The following is a 25,211-nucleotide window of genomic DNA, read 5'->3' on the forward strand; positions in this document are numbered from 1 at the left end:
CAGAGGGGGTACAAGAAAGATGAACAGGTTTCCTGCCGATATTTAATAAAATGTGGTTCCGTTAAACTCTCGTTCATAAACTGATAAATAATTTGAGAATGTGTTTGCACAAAAAAACCAAAAACACACAAGAATTCAGTGAACTGGAAGGAAATATGGATTTCAACACCCTGTCCTATTTTAAGTTATGTCTAGCTTGAGGAGGGGGGGGGGGGTGGGGGGTTGGGTCCACATAGGCAGGCACAACTATCATGTTTGATTTCTAGAGTCAACAAGAAGGGGGGGGGGTAGGGTGTGCCATAGTAGGGGATGAGAGCTAAAGTGCAAAAGAGACCATGACAACAGCCAGGTACTATACAGTTCCGTCAGCAAGAACAGTTTTGATGAAGGGGAAGGAGAAAGATACCAGGCAGCTACCTTTGCACTTTAATTTAATGCCAATCGGCCTCAACTCAACAGCTACAGGGGCATGGCTCACTTCAAAGGGAGCCAGACAAATTTACAGACCTACAGACAATTCTTTCTCTAGTTTCAGCTATAGGGAAAAGGTCTATAGTCCCTATACTTGAGATATATAGGAGGAAGTCTCTTCCCATTCTGACCTATGGCTCGGGATATGGGACTATATGGAGGTGGGCATAACAGAGTGTGCCGGCATGTATTGGGGTTCCTTTTTCTACATCGCATTTTGATGTACATCAGGAGCTGGGCTTGGAGTACGTTGAAGATCTGAATAGTCTTGCCCCTTTGCTGCTGAGGATTTAATGTGGCAGAATGAGGAGGCTGTTTTAAAATCACCCAATTATTACAGATTGCCTCTCCTCTTGGTATGGGTCTAGAATTCCCTGGGTTAAATACATTATGGAGGCAACTTTTGTTTTAGGTTGGTCACATATGTTTGAGAAACCCGAAGATATCTGCAAAAAAGACAAAGGGTGGGTCAAGGAATGTTTATTGTCCCATACAAGGTCACAGGGGGAGGGTAGGGATCTAATGAAACCCACCGTTAGAGAATAGTGCCTGCTGAGACTATGCCGGGGACTGCTTTTTATTTGCACCTGGTCTCGGGCACATGCGAGCAGATGCTGTTGACTCAACTTAGACTAGGTTCTATTAGGTGGCTGTTCCGTTTCCCCCAAAGGACAGTTTGCTCCCTCTGACATATGCATATGCCCATGTGATGACACCTCTCCCCAGACCCTTCCTGCATTTTGGATTATTTTTTGCAAATGTTATCTCCCACTCAATAAACGGTTTTTATAACCGGTGCTGCAGAAATGTAGGTTTAGCAAGCGTGGAGTGCCACTGGATTTGTGTGCAGCAGTTAGACTGTCCCATTGCATGTAAAGCAGTTGGCTCCCTTTGAAAATGTGCATTGTAGCTGCATCAATCAACGATGTTTTAATGATGTGGTTTTATAGTCCTATTTTTATGACGCTAGCGATTATATTGTGTCTGCGATTTTACATATCTTTTTACAAGTATTTGTCGTTCGTGTTCTAATTATTTATGAATTCTTGTTTGTATTGCGATGTATCTTTTATGATCTGTTTTTATGAGATCGAATAAAGAACTTTGATTGATAGATACAGACCTACCCTCAATCAACAAACTTACTGAGCATGCTTACCGCCTGTCTCCATTTTGTGAGTTACTCATACACAGAAGTTCCAAGATGGATTCCTGCCCCGCAGTGTGTAGCACACCACATTCACTTCACCCCCAGCTTGCCACAAAACATCCAGAACAAACACACATTCGCTGTCGGTGGAAGGAGATTGTAGGAATACTTTCCAGACCTTTTGCCACAAGCTGGTAGGCAAACATCAAACAGTTTAAAGTTGGACTACTCCATGTAGTGGCAACTACTCTCATTGGGGTTACCCTGAATTGATGGCCTGTTTCTTTAAAATACAGATAGGTGGCGCTCAAACTTTTACAAGCTGATATGATAGAAATTAAGTTGATTGACAGATACAGCTATTATTACAGTTCCGATGGATTTTATCAGATTTCAACAGTTTTGAATTTCCATTAAAGAAACCTATGAAATTCATTTTACAATCAGTTTACCAGCGTCTATGTTTCAGAATATTGCTTAGCACACATGCTCACTCGTTTTTTGCATCAGAATTAATTTAACAACAAGCAATTACGTAATGACAGCAAGCAGTGCAGGCGCCGTCAGTTCTGGCTCCGTTAAGTGGACGCAGGGGTGTTTAATATTTGCAAACTCCAGCAACTGCGCTGCAGCTGTTCTTTCCAAGCACATTAATCATACCTCTGGTATCACTGGCGTTGCTAAAATGAAGGCGTATTGTACACGGCAACCCGAGTAATCCACACCCCTTCAAGGCGATGGCAGTAACACCGCAGAGAGGCAGAGATACCGCTGTGCAGGAGGGTTTCGAGACAATGCAATGCTGAGCTCGCCAAAGAGGAGTTTTGTAGAAGAGCAACACTATTACACAAAAGTAACAAAGGTGCTCGATAGCACAAGCTGCCATTTTGCACTCATGAAAAGGAGCGGAAGGGTCTCTGTGCGCTACATTTTAGATGGAGTGCATTCCCAAATAAGGTGTATAAGTACTACAGGGATACTCGCTTGAAGACACATTCACACCTTTGTTTTCTGGTGAAATCTTTGTGTATTAGAGAAAAACTACCCAGCTGACCTAATTTGTTGTTCCAAAATCACATTTTGTTTCTTAACTTCGATTTCTCACATCGTGCAGTTTTGTGTAAAATACATTTTGAAATGCATCAACACATGCCAGGTGATGCAAGGGCAGAGCCAGGGATATCAAAATGGCAAAGCAAAGTGCGATAACATTTGCTCCTGCAGCCCCTCCCCCCACCGCCCCACTCCAGATCTGTGCACGGGTGGGAGCCCCTGTCCGCAGAGTTCCTGACTGGATCAGGGGGAAGAGTGTAACCCGCTTCATGTACTTTGCAAAGGAGGGGGGGGGGCTCAGATTTCGTTACGCCACTGTTGGTACTAGGCCTGGGCAAAAATGTCGTTCCGTTCGCGGAAATTGCGATAATTTGACATTTTCGCGTTCCGCGGAGAGCGCGAAAATGTCAAAATTTCCGCTTTCTGCAGCTTGGCGATAATTTGTTTCTTGCTCGCGCTGTAAAATAATACATTCTCGCGCGCGCGCGATTGCCTTACCTGAATCCCTGCGTTCGCCGACAAGTTTTCTTGATCCGGTCGCGTTCTCCATGAGATGTTGTATTGTTTTTAGCCATTTGTGCTGTCTCGCGACAGTTCGCGCCCCCAGTGACGGCATGCGTCGCGCGATCACGTCTTTCTTCTCGCGATCATGCACCGCGAGACAACTCAAAACAAGATGGCCGCGCCCGCGAGCAACCACATGGGTAAGTTGGCGACCCGCAATCATGCAGGAAATCTCGCGAACATGCGGGAAAAAAATTCCGCTTCTTCGCGATATTTCCGCTTGTTTGCGATAATTTTAAACATTTTTGCGATAATTTGCGAAAGTGGATTTCGCAAATTCCGCCCACCCCTAGTTGGTACCTCTGTATGCAGACAATGGATGCCCATGATGTGTTAGTAAAGAAGTGTACAAAAATGGTTTGCAAATCTTTGTATGCAAAATACATTTTACAATATACGTGTTTTCCTTTTGCATTGTACACTTATTTTGAAGCTAGATCTTTTCACTTCCCTTTTCATTTCACTAGTAAATTCTCATTTATAAGAATTCAATATACAGTGTGTTTACATCATATTATTAACTTGTATTATGTGTGGCTTATTCGTAAAGATATTTTATTGGTATAAATTAGACTGATTTAGACTTTGAGGATGGGAATTTACTTAGTCACCCTAAGGGGGTACCCACCCATCAAATTTATAGACGTTTGCCAGGCCAGTGGACATCTCTTGCATTTACTGTAACCGTCATCACAGAAATTTCTGAAAATGCTTTTAAAGTTTGGCGGATGGCTGCGTTAACATGACGGAGCCCTAAATCAAATTTCCCTTTTTTGTAAATTACATTTTTTCTTACTGTTTTCACGTTCCCTTACTGCCGGAATTTACCTGGCGATGACGAACATTGAACATTTACCATTTGTCTGCCGACTTTAAATAGGGCGGGCAAATGGCAAAACAACTAATGACCAACATACTGCAGGTCTGCCAGACTGAAAAATGAGGTAGGGGGGACCTTCAGTTTGGCAGAGAGGATACTTCGTCACAGCGGAGTACCCGCTCTGCCAAACTCTAAATAAAAAACAATGGTTGGAACACAGGCTTCCATTGAAGTCAACGGGAGTCTGACCGAACGGTGTTCGTAAACATCGTAATCGGTCGGTCGGACTCCCCAAAACCCGAGTCGGTCGGAAACAATTCTGACAAGGAATCGTTAGAATGTTTTCTGACCGACATAGTAATGAGGCCCTTAGTCTGGTCGTGTAATATATAATTTACAGATAATAGTATTCAAGTACTAATACATGTGCAAACAATGCAGAAAACGTCCATTAAAAATGATTATTAAAAAGAGTTTTGGCCACATCACATTCAATCATGTTTGAGCCTAATCTTCACATCTTAAGTTGTTTAGAACCGTCATGGTTTCCCTTCTGGCTATTATCATATCGTTCTTTAGCCCCTTCCACGCGCATGACGGAACCACGCTGTCATGAGCCACGGGCGGCGTGTGCTCATGACGGTGTGGTTCCGTCATGCTGCGGCCGCTCCGCCCACGCGGCACTAGTTCCCCGCCTGTGCGGGCAAAATACTGAGTGGGCGGAGTCGTGACGGAACCACGCCGTCATCAGCACATCTCGCCCGTGACTCATGACGGCGTGGTTCCGTCACGAGCATGGCGGCGCCGCGCTCACCCCGAACCCCCCCAGCGCCGTGGCGGAATGCGTGCCGCAGCGAAGGGGTTAAATTGCACAGAAATGTAAACACATCCTGATTAAAATACATATCTGAGGCAAGAAGAGGGGGGGTAACAAGTTTTTCCTGATGTGTCTATAAAACCCAAAAAATAACATAAGATGGACAGTTGATCGGGTCGCCCTCCTATCGAGGGGCATTTAGGTAGATTTTTTGACCATGCATATCTCTTTGAAAGTGCTACGAGATGATGCAGTATGCCGAACCACATTTGTGTAAGATAGAATCTTTGCTGTGAACTTGTTACGGAGGTCAGGTACATGGGTAGACCCTGATGTTCCTGGTCTGACATATACCTGGATACTGAAGACTTATCCCATTCTCTTGTTTCTCTCACACCCCTCCTATTAATGTTAAACAGGGTTTTCAACTCATTCTTACTATATTGCAAAATACAGGATGTATTTGCTACAAAAACACCCTTGAATGATTCTGTTAGCAACCTATTCAAATATGCTAACCACGAGATCGAATAGGAATATTCAACCTTAATACAATCGTGTATAACATCTTTTGTAAATTTTGAAGCTGTCTTACCCGAGATATTATACCAACAGATAATCGAGTTCAAGCATATTAGATCTTCAATGTAAGGCATGTCAAATTCTCTGTGGATGATAAATGATGAAACAGAACACGGTACAGCCAAATCCTGCATAATAATTGATTTTTCTGCATTTGTAATGGTGACTTCTCAGCCATGCCCATTTGCTTGTCGTTTTAGCCCCATCACAGATGAGCACATATGATTGAAATGGGGAACTATCAAATATTTTAAAGGCCACTGGGAGCAAGCAAACATTGGTGCTTTTTGTCCATCTGCTCAAGCAATATTGGTGTAGCCATCAAACCTCATATGCTTAGTTTTAGGCAATGATAATTTGAACTTTAAAGTTACACATAATGCTGTAGTGATGCTAAAATGTACAATACACGAAACAAAAGTAATGAAAATAAAAAGGTGTTTTTGATCTTTCATAGGCCCTGTGCTCCCTTTTCATGTTGAGATAATAATGCTCTGACTCTGGCTTACCGTGCACTGAAGGGAAAATGCCCCAGCTATCTTAAACGAAGACTCTACTGCTATAAGCAGGCTCGGCTTTTGCGCTCAAACACTCAGAACCTGCTCTATGTACCCCGCTTTGCGAAAGCCCGGCTGGGAGGAAGAGCATTCTCTGCCAGAACAGCAAAAATGTGGACTGCCTTGCCGGTGTCCCTTCGTCATGCAAACAGAGTCCTGCTTCAGAAAAGCACTGAAGACTTGGCTTTTTAACAATAATTTGATCTGCCCCTTGCTTTTGATTCCACCTTGCATGTGCTGCTTGAGCGCCGGGACACCTCTGTTGTTTGAGGTATCTGTTCGCGCTTTATAAACTTCAGTATTATTATTATTATTATTATTATTATTAATGCTTGCATTAATTGATCTGAAATGTATATTGTTCTTTAAATTTCATTAAATAACCCCCAAAATGGAACAGAATTTTTAGGCAAGCAGACAACATTAGTGCATGTTCTTTTCCACTTGCCCTATAAAAACAACGGCTAGTAATTTGAAGGTGTACTTTGTGAAATGTTCTGAGAAACAGGAACAGTGATACAGCGAAAATAAACTTTCAGTTCATCAAAATGATTCACTAGCCAATAACCCTGCACTTCCAGTTTAACAAGCAACAGGTAAAAGTAGCTAAAAGTAGCAAGTCATGATTAGACTTTCTTTTTTTTTTTGTTGTACTTATTTTTATTGATATCAAGAACTCCAAAAGTAACAACTGTGACAATATCTTGTACACTGATCATGGGAAAAGAAGAGGTGGCCAACCAACAATAGCAATATATGCATACCCAAAAACAGGGGGCACAACAAATCTAACTGGGACGACATGAGGCAGGGATGGGAGCAGACGAGAGCTGGGCCCAATAGGGTGATGGAGAGGGAATAGGGAGGAAAGAGAAAGGAGAGAGAAAAAGTGGTGCACGGTAAGTAGAGAGAGGAGGAAGTCGGGTGCAGAGAACGGGTGAGCTGGGTGAGCAGGCGGCATCCGCTGTTGGCAAGATGGTGAGGAAATTACCAGGAAGGGAGAGGGGCAGTGGAAGGGGAGGAAAAACAGGGGGGAATGGGTTCCCAAAGTAGCAGAGGTTAGGCCCAGGGCATGATCAGTCCTCCGGCAAAAATGGGGACCATGTGAAGGAGAAACAGGTCAGCTTTATCCACCAAGTTGTGGACCATTCTTTCATAGGGGGCAGTTTTATACATGGCCACACGCCATTCTTCATGCGTTGGTAGCTGTGGGGAATGCCAATGTCGCAGGACGCATATCTTGGCCATCGCAAGGGCAGTGGTGAGTATGCAATGAGCATGGTGTGCCAGCTGGGGGAGGTCTGCAGGTTATGATGGAGAATTAGGGGGTTCGGGAGGGGTGTGGGCACGTCCATTGATTCTGGCAAAGTGGATCCAACCAAGGTCCAGAAGAGGCAGATGGTGGGCATAATAGGATATGGACTATGTCACAGGACGCGTGGTCGCATTGCCAGCACGAAGAGTGGGGGAACAGTCCCGCGGTTGGAGCCACACAGGTGTCCAGTGCCAACCCTGGAGGATCTTAAAGAGGCCAAACTGCATCTGGGCTTCCCGAACTGCCCGGCCCAGGTTCTGCAGGAGCTCTACCCAGTCCTCCTCTTCGTACTCCACTTGCAGACAGGTCTGCCAGGTTGCCCTGAGGCTTGCCATTTGTGTTTGGGAGTATAGATGGTGAACTAGGAGGCTATGGAGTCCAGACATCACACCCTTGAACTGACCCCAGGTCCCCCACCGCAATCACCTCATTGAGGGTTAGGTCCATTGTGGCCTCAGAGGTTCCTGATGTGATGGGCATGGGCTTGGCCTGGGAGACCACCTCTGTGAAAAGCAGTTGCCTTGTCGGCTTCCCTAAAGTCAGCGCAGGAAATGTAGACTCCTGCACCGGGTGGCGAGTGGCGGGCAGTCCAAGATTGATTATGGCAGTCGAACTGCCGGTTATTGGACAAAGGAGGGGCTGGAACTGGTGACAACCTCCAAGGAGGACTGTGTGAGGTGCCACTGGTGAGCTCAGCATCAGGGGCCGCCCCGCAGCAGGTGCTCCAGTGCAGGGGTGTCCGGTATAAGCAAAGATGCCGCCACCAGCCGACATACTGGACCCTTGATTGCAGCAGCACAGGGCCAGAGTGAAGGTTGTGGCCCAGGGACCCACAGAAGTGATCGGATTTGGCAGGTGTGATGGTGATATGAGGCTGAGTCAGAGGTCTACTGGAAGGGGGTCTACCAGCAACCTGTGCTGGACGCACCATGTGCGATCCCTCCGCAGCGCCCACGGTGGCAGGACAGAAAGGGCTGCATTTCTCACTGTCCAGAGTTATCTCCGATTAGGCGCTGCACTCACTGCACTCGGGCCTGACAAGGCTGGATGTGGCATTGGCTCCATCTAGGAGGGGTAGGTCAAGCCCACTATGGAGTGGTGTCGTTCCAGAAGGGGTTTCTAATGCCAGCAATGTAGTGGTGACGCCCCGCTGTCCCCAGGACAAGGTGGGTCAGGGCTGGTGGTCACATAGGGCTAGTGCAGGGCCGGTTCTAGGATTTGCGGGGCCCTGGGCCAAAAGGGAGTATGCGAGGCCCCTCTAATTCACATAAGTGACACAGCTCGGGAAGCTGCTTTGTGCAGACTCTTCCTGGACCGCAGCTCCTCCTTCCAGCTTCGTACAAGCACCTCTTTTACAGCTCCTATCGAGCTGAAGGTGTGAGGATTGTTTGTGGGCTGAAAGTGAAAACCATGGGGGCGTTAAAGTGCTGACAATGGGCATCCCTCACTGTCTTTGAATGGTCTCCTTGCAATTGGGACAAGAGGCAGTCTGTCCCTCCCCTAGGCCTCCACACACCATCCCTGAGATGCCCGGGGAGGGGGGCCCCTCCCATGAAGCCTAATTGCAAGGAGACACAGTTCTTTCAAATTGATCACCACGGAAACAACAAGACACAGCACTGGTGCGAGGCCCCATGCTGAGGGGCTGAGTGCGAGGCCCTGGGCAGCTGCCAACGCTGCCCATGCCTAGCGCCGGCCCTGGGCTAGTGGCTCAATGGGGGCCTTACTGTGGTGAAGGTACAATCAGGAGGGGAACAGAATGCAGAGTTGTGTGTTGGCCTCAAACCTTCCAGGGCACTGGGGGTCACTGAAACACTCTGCTTATCGCGCAGAGCAGGCTGTGCAACATGAGTCAACAGTCAAATGTCAAAAGAGCCACAAGGCAGATTGGGCAGGGGCTCCAGGTGGCGTTTGGGGCCTGCCCGCCCTTGAGGGATGACCGCGGGGTCCAGGCGTGATCAAGCAGTGGATTGCACTGAGAAGAGAAGTGCTCAGCACGGCTGCACAGGTGTGGCTGGCAACGGAGCTGGGCTGACACTTCCAGTACTCTTAGAAGCCCCCCCGAGCTGTGGAGGTTCAGGCCCGGCTGTATAGAGAGGCAGGCGGGGCAAAGCAGTTCATCCTTGTTGCCCCTAGCCATAGGGAGATGTTGGTGGAGGCTCAGCAGTGTCCTAGTAGGGCTTCAAGCGGGTTGATGCTACCGGTCCATGGTGCGGCGTCTTGCAGTTCCCCTGAGAACAACAGCCTCGGAGCCGTGTAGGACTACCCAGGGTAGGTCGCAGTGCTCTGTGGCTTTCCCAGACTGCTGATGTTTGTAATACGGGCTCAGGATCACTCCCCCAGAATTCATCATAGGTGCGGACTTATCTGAGTGGAGTATGGCAATCAGAGGTCGCTAGGTGTCAGCGCTGATCGCCCCAGGGCCTACCGATACAGCGGAGCTCCAGGATCAAGCGGCCATCTTTGTTGACAGCCAGACTCCACCCCATGATTGACTTTTAAAGTAGCTCTTAGGAAGTGCTGTTAGTTAGACATTTTTAATATTAAAAATATTTAAGGAATGAACATTTAATATTGAATAATAGTCAAGGGAGTGGATTTATACTTTTTCAAACAGCTACCATTCGATCAAGAAGGGATATGAGCTATATATGTGTGTTCATATGATGATTGTTTCTATGAGCTTGGCTGAATCATTGGTGGTTCAATACTGACAAATTTTGATAAAAGTTGTGGACTTTAGATAATTATTGACAGATTGGTTCACAATGTGGTGTCCATGGATGTATTAATTCTTGAAGATGTCATTCTAATAGACTGTTGGTCTTCAGATTAATTTTTGATTTTTTGCCTATTTCACCAATATGTAAGTGAAGTGCTCCGATTCATTTGCATAAGACTTAATAAAAAACATGCATCATGCATGCTTTTTACTTAATCCGGTCAGCTACTTTTACTCACATAAAAATAGATTTTGGAATATAAATGGGAATATCTGGAAGGCAAATAATCATAAGCAATTAAGTGTGAATATTATATTTCCAGTAAATAATTCTTCCTGCTAAAAGCTTTGGAAGATATGCATTTGTGCACAGATTTTAATTAAGACTGTATAAGGTTTCCTATTTGGAACATATTCCATGCCTTGATTGCATTTTTTTGTTTTTGCTAGTAATAAGTCAAGGCCTTTATAAGTTTGCATTACGTTTTGAGATCATCAGACTTCAACTGGTATTTCCTTGTAGTCTAACTGTAGAGTAGATTCAACAATATTTATTGTTACCCAATCCAACTTGGTCAACTGATTAGGACCATGGATACAGAATAACATTACATTCAACATTGTCAGAAATGTTTTTGTGGACACAAAATTGTTCTCAGATTGTACTTCTATCCAAGTACCTGATATGATTTACCTTGACAGGTGTAACCTTACCATAACAGCCAAATGACAATCATACATACTATACAACTATTAACTTTGTGTCATCCCCAAAACCTTAAAAGTTATATGAAAATTATAAAAGAGGAAAGCGGATCCAGTCAGTTCATAATAAATACAAAATATGCCAAAGGTACGGTCACTGGACCCAGGATGCTTGTTTTCAGTCCAGGGAGGACCTGGCCTGGCACTTCAGGCTGGACTGTTCCCTTAAGGAAGCAGGGTCGAGACTGAATTGCATATGGCTGGGTCTAAACTGGAATGATTTGGAGTGCAAATAAACAATGGATTTAACCCAGATCTGTGACTGGGGGTGAATGTTTGATTAGTTCAGCATTCCGTCCATCATCTGTTCTTTTTGGATTTGTCACCCTAAGTGGAAAGGGTATGCCCAGACGTGGGTCCTGTGCTTGCTACGCCACCAGATTCAAGCTACCCTGGCTGATGAGGGGTGTTACCCTGAAACCAGTCCCAGGATGCTTGTTTCTGGTCCAGGGAGGACCTGGCCTGGCAGTTCCGTCTGGACTGTTCCCATAAGGAAGCAGGGTCAAGGCTGATTTGCAAATGGCTGGGTCTAAACTGGAATGGTGTGGCGTGCAATTTTTTTTTGATTTAACCCAGATCTATGACTGGTGGTGAATGTTTACTTAGTTCAGCATTCCGTCATTCATCTGTTCTTTTTGCAAAGGTCAGCAACTGTCAGCGCCTGCAGTGGAGCTGACCACCAGACACTACACTAAAGGCACTGAGATCCCCGTCTATGTGGCTGCGATCTCAAAATAGCGCAGATGGTCTGGTCAGCCACCAGGGGAGTGGAGGTCATCGCCTTCGCTGAATTAGTATATCAATGAAGTGGCCGGCAGTGTATATATGATCCGGTTACTGGATATTCAGTAAACAGAGATACAATTAATAGGTAAATTCAATAATACAAAGGTGTGCCTATGGGAGATAGTTACTTCTGTGATAGCACTGGACCTATCTGACGATCTAAAAAACTGAGGACCTAAATCACAGGATGGAAATTGGGAAAAAATACCTTCAAGTATGTGTTCAGTAATTTTTCTGTTTCAAGTAAAGTGGTATTTCCAAATCATAACAATGCCAAAGTGCAGAACGTGAGGGGCTACGGTCTCTGGTGCTATGTTTTTGAGCTAATTCCTTTTGTACAAAGTGCATCTTTACATACAAAATGCATGCCAGGATGCATTTGCATTTTTTATATATCATGAAATGACACGTAATTTGTGTAATTTTCCCAAACGTTTTTAATACACAAATGCACATTACGTGAATTTTGCACACCCCACTACCACCTACGAGGAAGATCTCAGACGCTGAACTTGCCGCTCACCTTGCTTTCCAAAGATCTGAAAAAAACGTTTATTAGAGCGTTGTCCCACCAGTACCACAGAAACCCCATACAACCGGTCCTTTCTGAATGGGGAATATAAATGGCAATGGCAACAATGTCACAATCCAATCAGAATATCTGCACATTTTGCCAACTTGAGCACTCCGGCCTTCGTCAACATATTCGTTTGAGTCACATCCTCCATCTACAATTCATCCCTCTACCCACCCTGCCACTCATTCCAGCCAATCCTACCCTCCTCTCCTCTCGATGAGGGAGGGCAACACATAATACAGTGAGACTTCCCTAACTGCACTCTATCTTGCCCGTCCCCATCCTCCTACTTTACCCTCCTTCTACCTCCTTACACCACTCTGGCTACAAATTTTCCAAACTTAACCCTTATTAACTCCTACATCACATGTAATCATTTCATACTCTCAAAGCAAACTACATACTTCCCAAACCAACACACTCTAATCGCCAAATAAGTTCTCTATCATACACCCTCTCTTACCCCACCCACCGTTAAACATTCTAAAATAGTCCCTCATTCAGCACTGTTCACCTCTACCCCTATATTTTCTATCCCCATCTTTCAACTCTCATCCACCTTAGCCATGTATCTTCCTTTACAAATCTCAAAAAACATCTCTCGAATGACTTCCACCTACCACGAGTCGAGCTACTAGCCGCAATGCCGGCCGTAAAAGAGGAAGAGAATTGTGTGCTTATCCTCTCGCATTGCAGCGCCATCTTTTCCTGTGCCCCTATCCTTCCCTTCACATTCTGCCTTCCCCAACCTTCCAGAAAACTTTCCATAAGGACGAACTAGCATCTGTACACCCCAACCTTACCACTTAATCCGCCTCCTACCTTCCGCCTTTCTACCCGCTCCTTGAACCTATGCCTCTCGATCCGGGCTAATCCAGTTATATTATACACTGCTTACACCCTCTGCGGACACATTGGCCACAGAAATCACCAGATCAATCACCAGAACAAACTACTAAACTGTGAATACTTAAGGCACCACACCTCGCCCTACAACCTCAGCTCCTCCTTCTGCAAGACCAGTTATGGCTGCTGGGAGGATATCCAGGTCATCCACAAAAAGCACCAGAAAGAGAGTAGAATATTCAGCAGACTTCTGGTCAAGTAAGGGACACAGATTTGCTGGCTTCTGTCTCGCTAAAGAATTAGATCTTAGGGCATAACCAACATAATGGTTGCATCCTTTGGGACACATCAGGCATAAAGTTTCAAAAACCCAATCTATGCTGCCATATGGGTGAGAGGTATCACAAGAATCCCTATTAAAGACCTTAGATTCAACGCTAACCTCAACACCTTCCCCGCCCATTCAGCAATGGCAAACATATTTAACCAACTAGAGAACACCTCCAACCAGATGACTCAACATTTAGCTCATGTGTATACTAGTTAACCCGGATCTCTAACTAAAACCAGAATTCATATTTTCAGTCAGTTAACGAACAACTACTCTTAAACTCTGAAATCTCGCTATGGGATTATACTGCATGGGAAAAGTATGACTTGTACTTAACGCTGTCCAGAAACACCTTGAATCAGAAGATGGGAGGAGAGCGGGTGGTGACATACAAAAACACTTTACTGACTTTCACCTTCAAAGAATACTTGGTATGCAAGTTGTTACTGATCATTTTGTCATGGTCAGCATCCTCACTCCTTTTCTACCGACCACCCAGGCAACAAACCCTTGACTAATGCTCTTCTGGACACAATATCGGACATCTGAATTGACCACCCAACAGGGGCGGCTCCTCCACTTTGGCAAAGGAGCATCGCCCGACTGCTCTCAGAGCAGTGGAAAAGGGAAAAATAAAAATAGAACGTTATCAGCATTTTTTTTGTAGTTGCTGCAGGGCTGGGTTAGGGTGGGGCGCGGCTGGTGGCACAGGGAGGAAGAGTGGTTCATGCACTTAAGTGCACATGGCATTTGGCCGGCCATCTTGGTCCAGCCAAACAGTCATGAGCACTTTGCATGTTCTCCACCAGGCTATAATACTCTGACCCCATCTGAGTGCCGAACCACAGCACTCAGACCAATCACTGGAGCGTTTTAGTTGGCTTAGGGGAGCCTGTGTGCTTCCTGCATCTTCCAGACGCCAAGTCAGGAAGAGAAGCAGAGAGACGGCGAGGAGAGACGGCGGAAGAGGTATGCGTTTTTGAAAAAAAAAAAATCAAACCCTTCCCCACCACGCCACCAAGGTTCCAAACCAACCGCCACTGCCACCCAAAGTCTGTTTCCTATGAGGTCTCAACAACTGATTTGACAAACAGGGACTACATCAGACTTCAATTTTATCAACAAGTCACCGAGCCTACCCAATCAGCAGGCCACACATTGGGGCATATGTACAAACCCCTATCGCCACCACAACGTCACTTTTAACGACGTTGTGGTGGCGTTAGGGGCATTGCCTTATTTGCCTTATTTACAAGGCAGTGTTAAGCTACTTAACGTGACTTAACGCTGCCTTGTAAAAAAGGCCCCCGTTCACGTTATGCTTAGTGTGAAAGGGATGGGAAGTGGGTGCTGCGGTGAGTGTTCCACCGCAACACCCATTGATTTTGATGCTACCCCCTATTTACAAGGACAGCGTAGATAGGAGGCAGAGCCAAAATTAAGTTTAAATTTGAAGTTGGCGAAACGAGAAGAGATGCATTATTTCTCCTTGTTTTTGCTTTTTCAATGTGTGCTGCCTTGTGCAGCACACATGGTAAAAGCAAAATGCCTTGGATTGTTTAGGTACATAAACAATTTTTTTTCAATGCCATTTTGTGACTTCCATGTGTGCTGCGTTAAGTAGCACACAGAGGTGACAAAATGGCATTTAAAGATTGTTTATGTACAGGAAGGGGGACCTTTCTGTACATAAACAATCTTTCCCCCTGCAATATGGTGCAAGGGTTCCTGCATTGGTGCTACACTGTTAAGTGCAGTGCCAGAGCAGGGGGAAACACAAGGCTGCACTATATTGTTGTAAATATGGTTCAGCCTTGCGTTTCTGAAGTGGCGGAGTAAGGCATCAAGCCATGACAGCTAACGCCTCGCTCCGCCACTTCCTTGAACATATGCCCCATTGTTTTAAAAGTTCTTGTGATGCAAGAGGTAGGAATGGTAAAGTGTGGTTTGTGTAACCTACTCTACCCGCATGAAACAAATGCAGAGAATTAGATAACTGTGAAAACATTCATGCTGTTAACAATAAACCCACTCCACAGTATAAACCTACTAGGGCTTGACCCGAAAAATATGGACCCTCTACGCCTGTTAAATGTAATCACATTCCACAAACCAGACAAAAACACACAAGATGTTCTTGCATGACTTGCATAGCATGTGTACATTTTGCTAAGCATATGGGCGGGTCAAACAAAGCGAGGGGAAAATACTAATTAGCATATGCAAAAAGGATAATGTGGAGGGTGTAAGGAGTTACTGAGGGCAGGCCATGCAAGTAAGGGAAGCGCCAGGTGGGCTTGGCTCCCACCAAGGCCATGCGAATATAAAATATTGTACGTATGTTGGCAATATTGTAAGCTAATCTCACATTTCAGAAACAATTTACAAATTAAGAAATATTTGCAGACTTTCCTCTCAGCTCCTAATTAACCCTCTGAGACAACCAGCTGCATCTGTGCCTGTCACCCTGCTGCGCCAAAATGCCGTGGGTGACCCAACACTGAAGAAGCATTTCTAGCATAATACACTAATTACTTGTTTATATAACACTCAATACCACATTTCATGGGCATCACATTTGTGAACCCAAAAAGGATGCGAGACTGGGTTTGCTTTGGCAGGATTCGAGCTCATGATTGGTACACTACATCAGATGTCTTCCGCAAGACCTTCAGTCCCACACAACCCCTTACCAGGTCAACTATGTGCCAACACCTGGGTGAGATCACCCAGCTCCAGTTTTCTTCCGTATGAACATCATGAATTCTCAAGGCTTTTGGGCCTCAGACCAGCATGGCTGGACTAGCACAGAAAATGGGCCCGGGTCCAATTAGCGGATCAGATAGCTAAAAAAAAGTGGCCCACATTCTGAGCTAGGAAAGACATAAGTGTTTTGCAACGTATGAGAGACCATGAATCTGTGCTCACTACAGGCAAAATTTGTGGCAAATTCAGGGAAATCAACAGTGAAAATAAGCATCGGCAAAGCCAAAAGCTCTTGCCTATGAACACTATTGGATCTGGCAATGTTTTGTAGATGTGCTGTACAGCAGCACAGATGTTTTGCAGTATGGCTAAAACTAATTTCAAAAAGCGATATGACACAGCCAGGGCTAATGCATTTATTTCTTTTAAAATGCATCAGTGCTGGATGCATCATAGTTCTTTTATTTTTATTATTATCCACATTGCACAGCAGTCACACTGCTATACAGCATAGCTACAAATCATTGCCAAAGATGGCAAAGCCCATGGTGTACAGCATGAACAAATGGCAATGACAGAGCCATTAGTCTCAAAGACGTGACCTATTGGATTTGACAATGCTGGTTAGGTCTTGGCACAAGGCTCCTACGATTCTGAGCTAATCAGCTAATCTCTCCATGTGTGAAATAGAAAAAATATGACATTTGGCAAAAAGTCCTATTACATAAAGAAAAGCGATTTCACCCATGTCTTAGTGAAAATACATTTGACGCAGATAGCATCCGTTGTCACAATAAACATCAATTTCAAAGGAGAAAAGGGCTTCTTTGAAGTGCGTGCAGCATAGTAAAAACATATCTACAAAAAAGCAAGAGGTTCAACAAGTACAACTGGAAAAAAATTAAGTAGTGCCAGAGTCACAGCACGATCAGTGAAAGGACAACAATCTAGCTGAAGCAATCAGTCCATGCACCAACTGAAAAAAAGAGAAGTGTAGCTAGCAAGGACGGGCCAATTAGAAGGTAGCAAATAAGAGTGATGAAAAGGACAATGAATGTTAAGTAATGAGGGGTTGCAAGTCCCTTGTTGTATACAATATCTCTCGCAAGCGAGAGCACATGCAGCGCCTGTGCTGGTGAGACCTAAAAATCAGCCCAACGGACCATTAAACAATCCCAAAAAAAGGCTCAAAATCCAGATCGTACACTGATCTCTCATATCAGTCTCTGCATTGCCACAATGCCATATAGTCCAGTCCGACCCTGCAAACCAGTAGTTTCTTCTGAACCCATTGATTTGAGGGCAAAGGTAGAAAAAGACAGCTAAAACTCTATCATCCATGATATAACAAAATGTTTTCTACAATTTCTAAAGCCCAAAATTCAACAGTGTATGTTTAGGGTCATACAGAGTAGCTAGAGTAATGTTGCATTTTGATAAAGTCTAACAAACTAATTGAGACATGTACTCATCTAATGACAAACCCAAAAAGTCCATCAAGAGCCCTGTACGACCTCAGAAATACTAAGGCATGGTGACTGGGGACTATGGTCAAGGACAGGGACCGCAGGGAATTTGAAAATGAGTCAGACCCCTTTAGTGCGAAGGACGTTGCAGTCATGCGTTGAGAAATGGAATTCTTTAACCTCTACCACTTAGTTGGCAATACATTTGCCAACTACCTATAGATGGGCCTCTCCTAATGGCTTGATTCCAAATGAGGGGGTGCAAAGTTCTTGGTGAGCAGCACCCCTACAAGTTTTCCCAGATATATTTCAGCAGGTGAAACCTAACAACGTTTATGAAGGAAAAAACAGGCAGTACGTTCGGGTGTATGATGGATGCAGAGAGAAGTGCACCACTTCAGCATTCCTCATTTTCCAAAATAAGCCTCCAAATAGGAAGTATTTTCTACATTTGGTCAATGTTGTACCATTTGTGGTGTATACCTTACCATTTCCGTGCGCATTCAGAATCAGGGCCTAAAAGTGCAGGTCCTCTTGCTAGTCTCGTTCTCGCGATTTTAACATTGTAGTTGCTATTTTTTGTAGCGCTTAGCGTTTTTTAATTTTAGCCCGTTTTTAACGTCTAATTCGCGTTTCCTGACCGGACACATAGCGCCTACCCCCACATAAAAGACAACAAGCACCGCTGTTGGGAGCGGACTCACTTAGCCCTCTGGACACACTCTCGGAACGGCGTCCGCCATCTTGGGTGAGGCAGGGACTCCTCGTGGTGACACGCGGCCAGCGCACTAGTCTCGCGGACCGGACTCCACGCCCTACTTAAGGTGAGCTTAGAGGTTCGTTCTGCCTTGAATTAAGGCACTCGAACCGTGCTCCAGGAGGAGTTTGACGCGCTTATACATTACCTGTCAGCGTTCTCGCGATTTTAACATTGTAGTTGCTATTTTTTGTAGCGCTTAGCGTTTTTTAATTTTAGCCCGTTTTTAACGTCTAATTCGCGTTTCCTGACCGGACACATAGCGCCTACCCCCACATAAAAGACAACAAGCACCGCTGTTGGGAGCGGACTCACTTAGCCCTCTGGACACACTCTCGGAACGGCGTCCGCCATCTTGGGTGAGGCAGGGACTCCTCGTGGTGACACGCGGCCAGCGCACTAGTCTCGCGGACCGGACTCCACGCCCTACTTAAAGCTCGCTATGACGACGCGCAGCGGAGATGCGCAGCGGAGCCGCCGGACTCACGCCGGAGTCCAGCCAGAGTCCTGCCCGTCTGGGCTCGTCCGGGCTCAGACGGACTTAGGGCATGGTACTATGTCAAATATTCTACCACGGCGTACCATCTACTCACGAGAGGAGTTACTTGCATTACGCATTTGTCCCCCGGAAAAGTGCCCTGTTACCAACTTGGGCGCATGGACACTCCCCCCACGAGGTTTGGACGATTTGCTTCATCCCCCCCCTGACTTAGGTACTTTACTATGGGGCATGCTTAATTGCAGGTCACTCCCGTGTCATGCCGTAGAAATTAATATCCTCATCCAAGAGCACAAACTAGACATCTTGTTTCTGTCGGAAACGTGGATCAGCTCTGGTTCTGAAGCTGACATTGTACTTGCCCTTCCTCCAAGCTACCTCATCGGTCATTTGGACAGACCTGAGGGACGAGGGGGTGGACTTGCCGTTATCTATCGGGATTACCTTAACTGTAGGGTCTGGAGGGGCTTGGTGGCAGACTGTGAGAGCTGCCACTTTTCCATACAGGTATCGCCAACGGTTACACTGGCCGGCCTGCTCATTTACCGACCCCCGGGTAAGGTCGGCAACTTTATAAGCTCCATGATGGAAACGGTAACCCTCTTGGCAACATCCACATCTTCCTTCATTGTGTTAGGGGATCTGAACCTGCATTTTGAGGACACTGCGGACATGATTGCGGTAGACCTCATAGGAGATCTATTGGCCTGTGAGCTCCGGCTAGTTAACTCAGGAGCCACCCACGTGAAGGGCCATATGCTGGATCCGGTATTTTCAAACATCCCTCGGCTGAGGGCCAGACCAGCTCTTCCGCTCCCATGGTCAGATCACTCCTTAGTGTCGATAGAATGGCAAATCAATCTGCCCTCTAAACCGGCACATCAAGAGGTGGTGGTGGACCGTATATGGTCCAGACTACCGATCGGTGACTGGACTCAGGCTCTGGCAAATTCACAGCCCATAGCTGAGGCAGACCCGATTCAAGGAGATGCGGACCTCAACCGATGGCTGACTGCCTCGCTTGATGGCTTCATACCGGTGAAAACCCTACAGAAGAGGGAGAAACGAGTGGGTTCCGCCCCCTGGTTCACGGATGAGCTCCGCCTGCTCAAGAAAGGTTGTAAGAAACTAGAAAGGGCCTGGAGGAAGAAATTTGATGCGGCCAGGCGTAAGGATTATTGGATAGCTATGAGAGCCTACAAAATGGCCCTCCGCCTGGCAAAAGCACATTTTTTTGAAGAGCGAATACAACTTGCCTCAAACTCCTCCAGGGAGACCTTCAAAGTAGTGCAAGAACTGCTAAAAGTTCCAGAGCCAGCAGTCTCCCATGACCCTGAGAGGTGTAAGGAGTTGGCTAACTTTTTCCACACTAAAATAGTAAAAATTTTAGACTCTTTACCCCAGGTGGTTACATTCCATGGGAGTCAAGAAGAACCCCTCCCTGTGGGGATAAAAGAGTGTCCCTTCTCCCTTGATATGTTCGGCCCAGTTTCAGAAAGTGAAACATTAAAAGCTATAGTGTCCATAAAAAGCGGTTCCCCCATGGACCCTGTCCCCTTTAAAATTCTGAAACTAGCGGCAACTGCGGTGGTCGGGCCCATTACGAACTTGATCAACGCCTCCTTCTCCCGTGGTTTGGTGCCACCCACCTGGAAAAAAGCCGTGGTCAAGGCTCTCCTAAAAAAATCCAACCTTGACGCGGCTGAGCTGGCCAATTTCAGGCCCATTTCTCTGTTGCCAGGTCTCAGCAAAATTGCTGAGAAACTTGCTAACCATCGACTGTCCAACTTTCTTGAGTCAAATGGTCTGCTCCGAGACTCGCAGACCGGCTTCCGTCCCGGCCATGGCACCGACACAGCCCTCTTGGCGGTCGTTGAGGAATCGAGGCGCATCTTAGATTCGGGAGGATCAGTGGCAGTGATCCTCCTGGATCTGAGTGCGGCATTCGACACCGTTGACCATCAGGTGTTGACCCAACGGCTGTCAAGGGTGGGTGTGGCAGGTGTCGCTCTGAAATGGCTCTGTTCATTTCTGGAAGACCGGTCCTATCAGGTCTGGGAAGGAAGCAACAAGTCTCCATCCATTTCTCTCCAGTGGGGGGTGCCGCAGGGCTCATCCCTGAGCCCGACATTATTTAATGTCTACATGGCCCCCCTGGAGGATGTGGTGACCCCCTATAACATCAAAATCATCAGCTATGCTGATGATACCCAGCTGGTGGTCGCCCTTCCTCAACTGGTGGAGAACCCTGACTTGTTGCACTCATGTCTGGCGGACGTCCACACCTGGATGAGCAGTTCAGCCTTGAAGCTGAACGGCTCAAAAACAGAGATCATGCTGCTTGGAAACAAAGCGCCATCACTGCCACCCTCATGTTGGCCAAGCTGTATGGGTGACTTTCCAACCATGAAAGAGGAGATTAAGAGCTTAGGAGTCTGGCTGGAGCAAGATCTCTCCCTTAGAACTCACGCTAAAAGAACTGCGGGAGTCTGCTTTGCCCTGCTGCGGGCTGCGCGGAAAATTCTTCCGCTTCTTCCTTTTCCATCAAGGAAGTTGTTGATTCAGGGTTTGATAACATCTCGCCTTGATTATAGCAACAGCCTATTTCTGGGCGCCCCTGAATCGACTTTTAACAAGCTACAGCAGGTGCAAAACGCGGCAGCTAGACTCCTCATGGGTATCCCCCGAACAGAATCCGCCAGACCCGCTCTCAAGGCACTGCACTGGTTACCGGTGCGGGAGAGAGTACAGTTTAAGGCACTGTCCATCGCCCATAAAACATTCCAGGGCGGTGGGCCCCCTCTTTTAGGGAGCCTGGTAGTACCTTATAAAGCAAATAGAGCATTGAGGTCCGACCAAAGATGTCTGCTTCAGGTCCCGAGAGTAAAAAGATCACGCACGGGAGGGAGGCGATTCTCTGTACATACAGCAATGCTCTGGAACTCCCTCCCACTTAAACTCCGCGCAGAGACCTGTACCCTGCGTTTTCGCAGAGACTTGAAAACTCATTTGTTTCCCCGGTGAGCCGCCTTCCTTACTCCATGGTCCCACGGTTGATGCATTGTTCATAGCGCCGGGATGCCCCAGGGTAGCTGCGCGCTATATAAGTTTTAATAATAATAATAATAATAATAGTCAAGCAGAAAACAGTCATCCATCTATCGAGTGGGGAGCCTGAGCTAAAGTCACTACGGTACACACTGAACTCTGAACTAGAACGGTTGACACATGGTGGACCACATTTCATGAACAAGTTTTTTAAAATTTAATTTATACTTCCATCCCATGAAATACTTCAAGGACAACATATATGTATTCTAAAACTACAGTTATGCTTAAGTTCTAAGTAAAAACACTTAAAATACATGTCATATCTTTAAAACAATAAGGGCCCGATTCTGATGTGGTTAGGAATAAATGGCTCTGACCCTCAGTCGGAGCCATCCTAACCGTATCAACCTGCCCGTTCGGATTCCTTCCCGACCGAGCCATTCCTATAGGCTCAGTCGGAAAGGAATCCAACTCGGTTTTCCGGTTGGCTTCCGACAGGCTCGGAGAACCGGTCGCCATCCGGAAACCCTTCAGTAGTCCCCTGGCCGGCTCTTTTTTTTATAAAAACACTTACCTAAAGACAGCAAGGCTTAAGGACCAGAGCACGAGCGGCCTCCTGAGCTCAAACTTAGCTCTCTGTTTCATGAGGTACCGACCACCGAATATAAAGGCAGCATACAGAGCCGAGAAGAGGAACGACTTCTTCCTAGGAAAAGAGTAATAACCCCACATTAATTTCTTCACTTGCATACTGTGAGTAATAGTTGAGAGGACATTTATCTCAGGTAAAGCAACAGGAACACAGCCACAAACAGGCAAACATGCACAGGCTTCTGGAAAGTCCCAAGGTACTAAAACCATTTCAGGGAACACTCCAGTGGGACCATCCCAATAAACAAGTACACATAGTCTAGATGGAAGACTGTAGGACGAACAATGTTCATACAGGATGCTAAAATGATTAAACTCACCACCAAGACATGACAGTTGCAGCCAAAGCCCACAACAGCACCAAGAGAACAAATAATTGGTCAATGGTGTCCTCTTCAAACAAACTGTTCTATACCATTTCATACCACCCAACATATCAGCATTATAAAGCATAGCATAACATAACACGCGTTTGTAGCGCAGGTCATATGTGGTGTTACAGCTGTGATTTTATAAAAAACAAGTGGTCACAGACACTTTCCCTCTCTCTTCTGGAATACATTTTGCACCCTTACAATAAATAGTGGACCTTCCCTCTATTACATGGGCTCATGTTATATGAAAATGAGGATAACACTGGCCTGTGCAGATGCACCATATTACTGGTGCAGGAGCTTTATCAAAAATCACTCAAGAAATGCGAGAACTGTGCTTTACCCTGGAGATGGCAGCAAGTTAGTGCTGTCTGTGAGGGTACCCTTTGGGAAGTGGCACAGAGAATCACAAGGAGGCTCTACATAGACCGTCAATAGAGGCTTGCAGTTACCGACCAAGGCATGCACATCCCTCAACCCGACTACTTACAAGGGTCCTGTAACTGCACTTGCTGGGATCTTTAGGGCCCATTCTAGAGTAGGGGAGCCTCCTGCAGAGAAATATGTATGCTGATTTGTTCAGCTGCTCTGTGTCTCCATGTTGGCCTCCCTCCAACACTTTCATTTACAACATGAGTTGGAGCAGGTACATTTTCATTGGGCTCACAGACCTAGTTTGGACCCATTAAACCCAATGAGCTTTCATAACAGTGCAAAACTGGAGGCATCACGGGCCAGATGTACGACCCTTTGTTGCTCTCACAAACGGAAGATCGGTCTGTTTGCGACCGCAAAAAAGGGTAAATGCATGTACAAACGCTATTTTGCGAGTCACTGACTCGCAAAATAGCGTTTGCGACTATCGCAATTAAGAAGGGGCGTCCCTTCCTAATAGCGAGACTCACTGGCATGTACTATTGTTTTGCGACCGCATTTGCAGCCACAAAACACTTGCAGTTTACCACATACTTCAAGTAGGTGGTAAACCTCTCGCAAACGGGAAGGGGTCCCCAGGAAACCCCTTCCCCTTTGTGAGTGTGAGAGAAAATATTTTTTTAAGAGCAGGCAATGGCCCCAGAGACCACTGCTTGCCCTTAAAATACGAAACTGAAAAGTTTAATTTTTCTTTTTTAAATGCAGCCCATTTTCCTTTAAGAAAAACGGGCTGCTTTATTTAAAAAGCAGTCCCAGACATGGTGGTCTGCTGCAAAATATAAGGGTTGTACATCTGGCCCCATATGCGTAAACTGGCATATTTCTTCAACAATGACCCAACTCCACCCACTGTTAATGACAGCCCAATCAAATTTAAGGTCATATGCCTGATGTACACATCATTTAATTCCTCCAACCTTCCTTCTGCGAAGAAACATTTACTTCCAACATTCCCAATTGCCCCTGCAATTCTTAATCCAAAATCCATTTGGGATTCAACTGTTCTGCAAATCAAGCACTTTCTCTCTGTGGCTGCCTGTTGGACTTAGCCCCTTTTTGGCAGGTTCACCCCTAAACTTTGTGCCTTATTTCTGACATGGTGTTGGTGGTTTTAGGCCTCTGGGCACTTTAGCACTGTGGTCCAGTGTAAAGTTTGTGCGCTCTCTGTGTACATTTGGTAAGGTTGGCCTGCCCTCCCATAGGAATGCATTGGGGATTCCCTGATAAAGTGTGTCAGTGGTATTTCCTGGAATGGGAGGAGCAGCGTGGTCATGTTTAGTATGTATGAAATTGTGAGGATAAATTCTGCGTAATGAGGTGCGCAGATTTATTATGACTATGGGAGAAATGCCACTTTTAGAAGTTGGCATTTCTGTGCGCTATGTGTCTGCCTGCCTGATGTGAATTGCATGTCTGGCTGGTGAGTGACAGGGGCTGGTGAGGTGTGTGTGGCTCCAGGAGGGGCAGGGTTAGTCAGCGCTAGGCTGAATGGGACACCTACCTTTTGAGAAGTGGGAGGGGAAGTCTCTGGTCCCTGAATAGGATTGTGCCTGCCCTAGTGAATGCTGACTCCGCCCCCCTGTAGTGTGTCTGAAAGGAGGGTGTGAGCACTGTAAGCAGAGTGCCCCAAAACCCCCCTGAACCAGTTGCATCTGGTTCCCCCAAACCCTACACTACAGACAAAGGAATCCTGAGTATAAGTATAGGGGCTGTGACCCCATGAGGTTGTTCTATGCTGGGGGCTTGCTGTTGCTGGGGCCCAAGAGGAACTGCCATGTGGGCTTACCTCCCTGCTGGAGGGCCCTGTGTGCGGGCCTCCCTGGCCCAGCTATGCCCCATGGACCTGGAGAAACTTTGGCTGGGATTATATCCTTTTAAATTCAGGACTTGTTACTACCTCTTGCACCCTGTGAGCG

General features: G+C 46.2%; 1 protein-coding gene across 1 annotated transcript in view; it reads right to left on the bottom strand.

Annotated features, from left to right (window-relative positions):
* ELOVL6 (ELOVL fatty acid elongase 6) overlaps positions 1–25,211 on the bottom strand; it is a 171,113-nt gene that overhangs the window by 46,088 nt on the left and 99,814 nt on the right. Inside the window, exon 2 of the mRNA XM_085635680.1 lies at positions 22,410–22,541. Within this exon, the coding sequence (XP_085491806.1) occupies positions 22,410–22,541 (132 nt within the window). The remainder of the gene's footprint in view (positions 1–22,409; positions 22,542–25,211) is intronic.

Source organism: Triturus cristatus, chromosome 2_1 (genome assembly GCF_964204655.1).
Source record: "Triturus cristatus chromosome 2_1, aTriCri1.1, whole genome shotgun sequence".
NCBI classification, from domain to species: domain Eukaryota; kingdom Metazoa; phylum Chordata; class Amphibia; order Caudata; family Salamandridae; genus Triturus; species Triturus cristatus.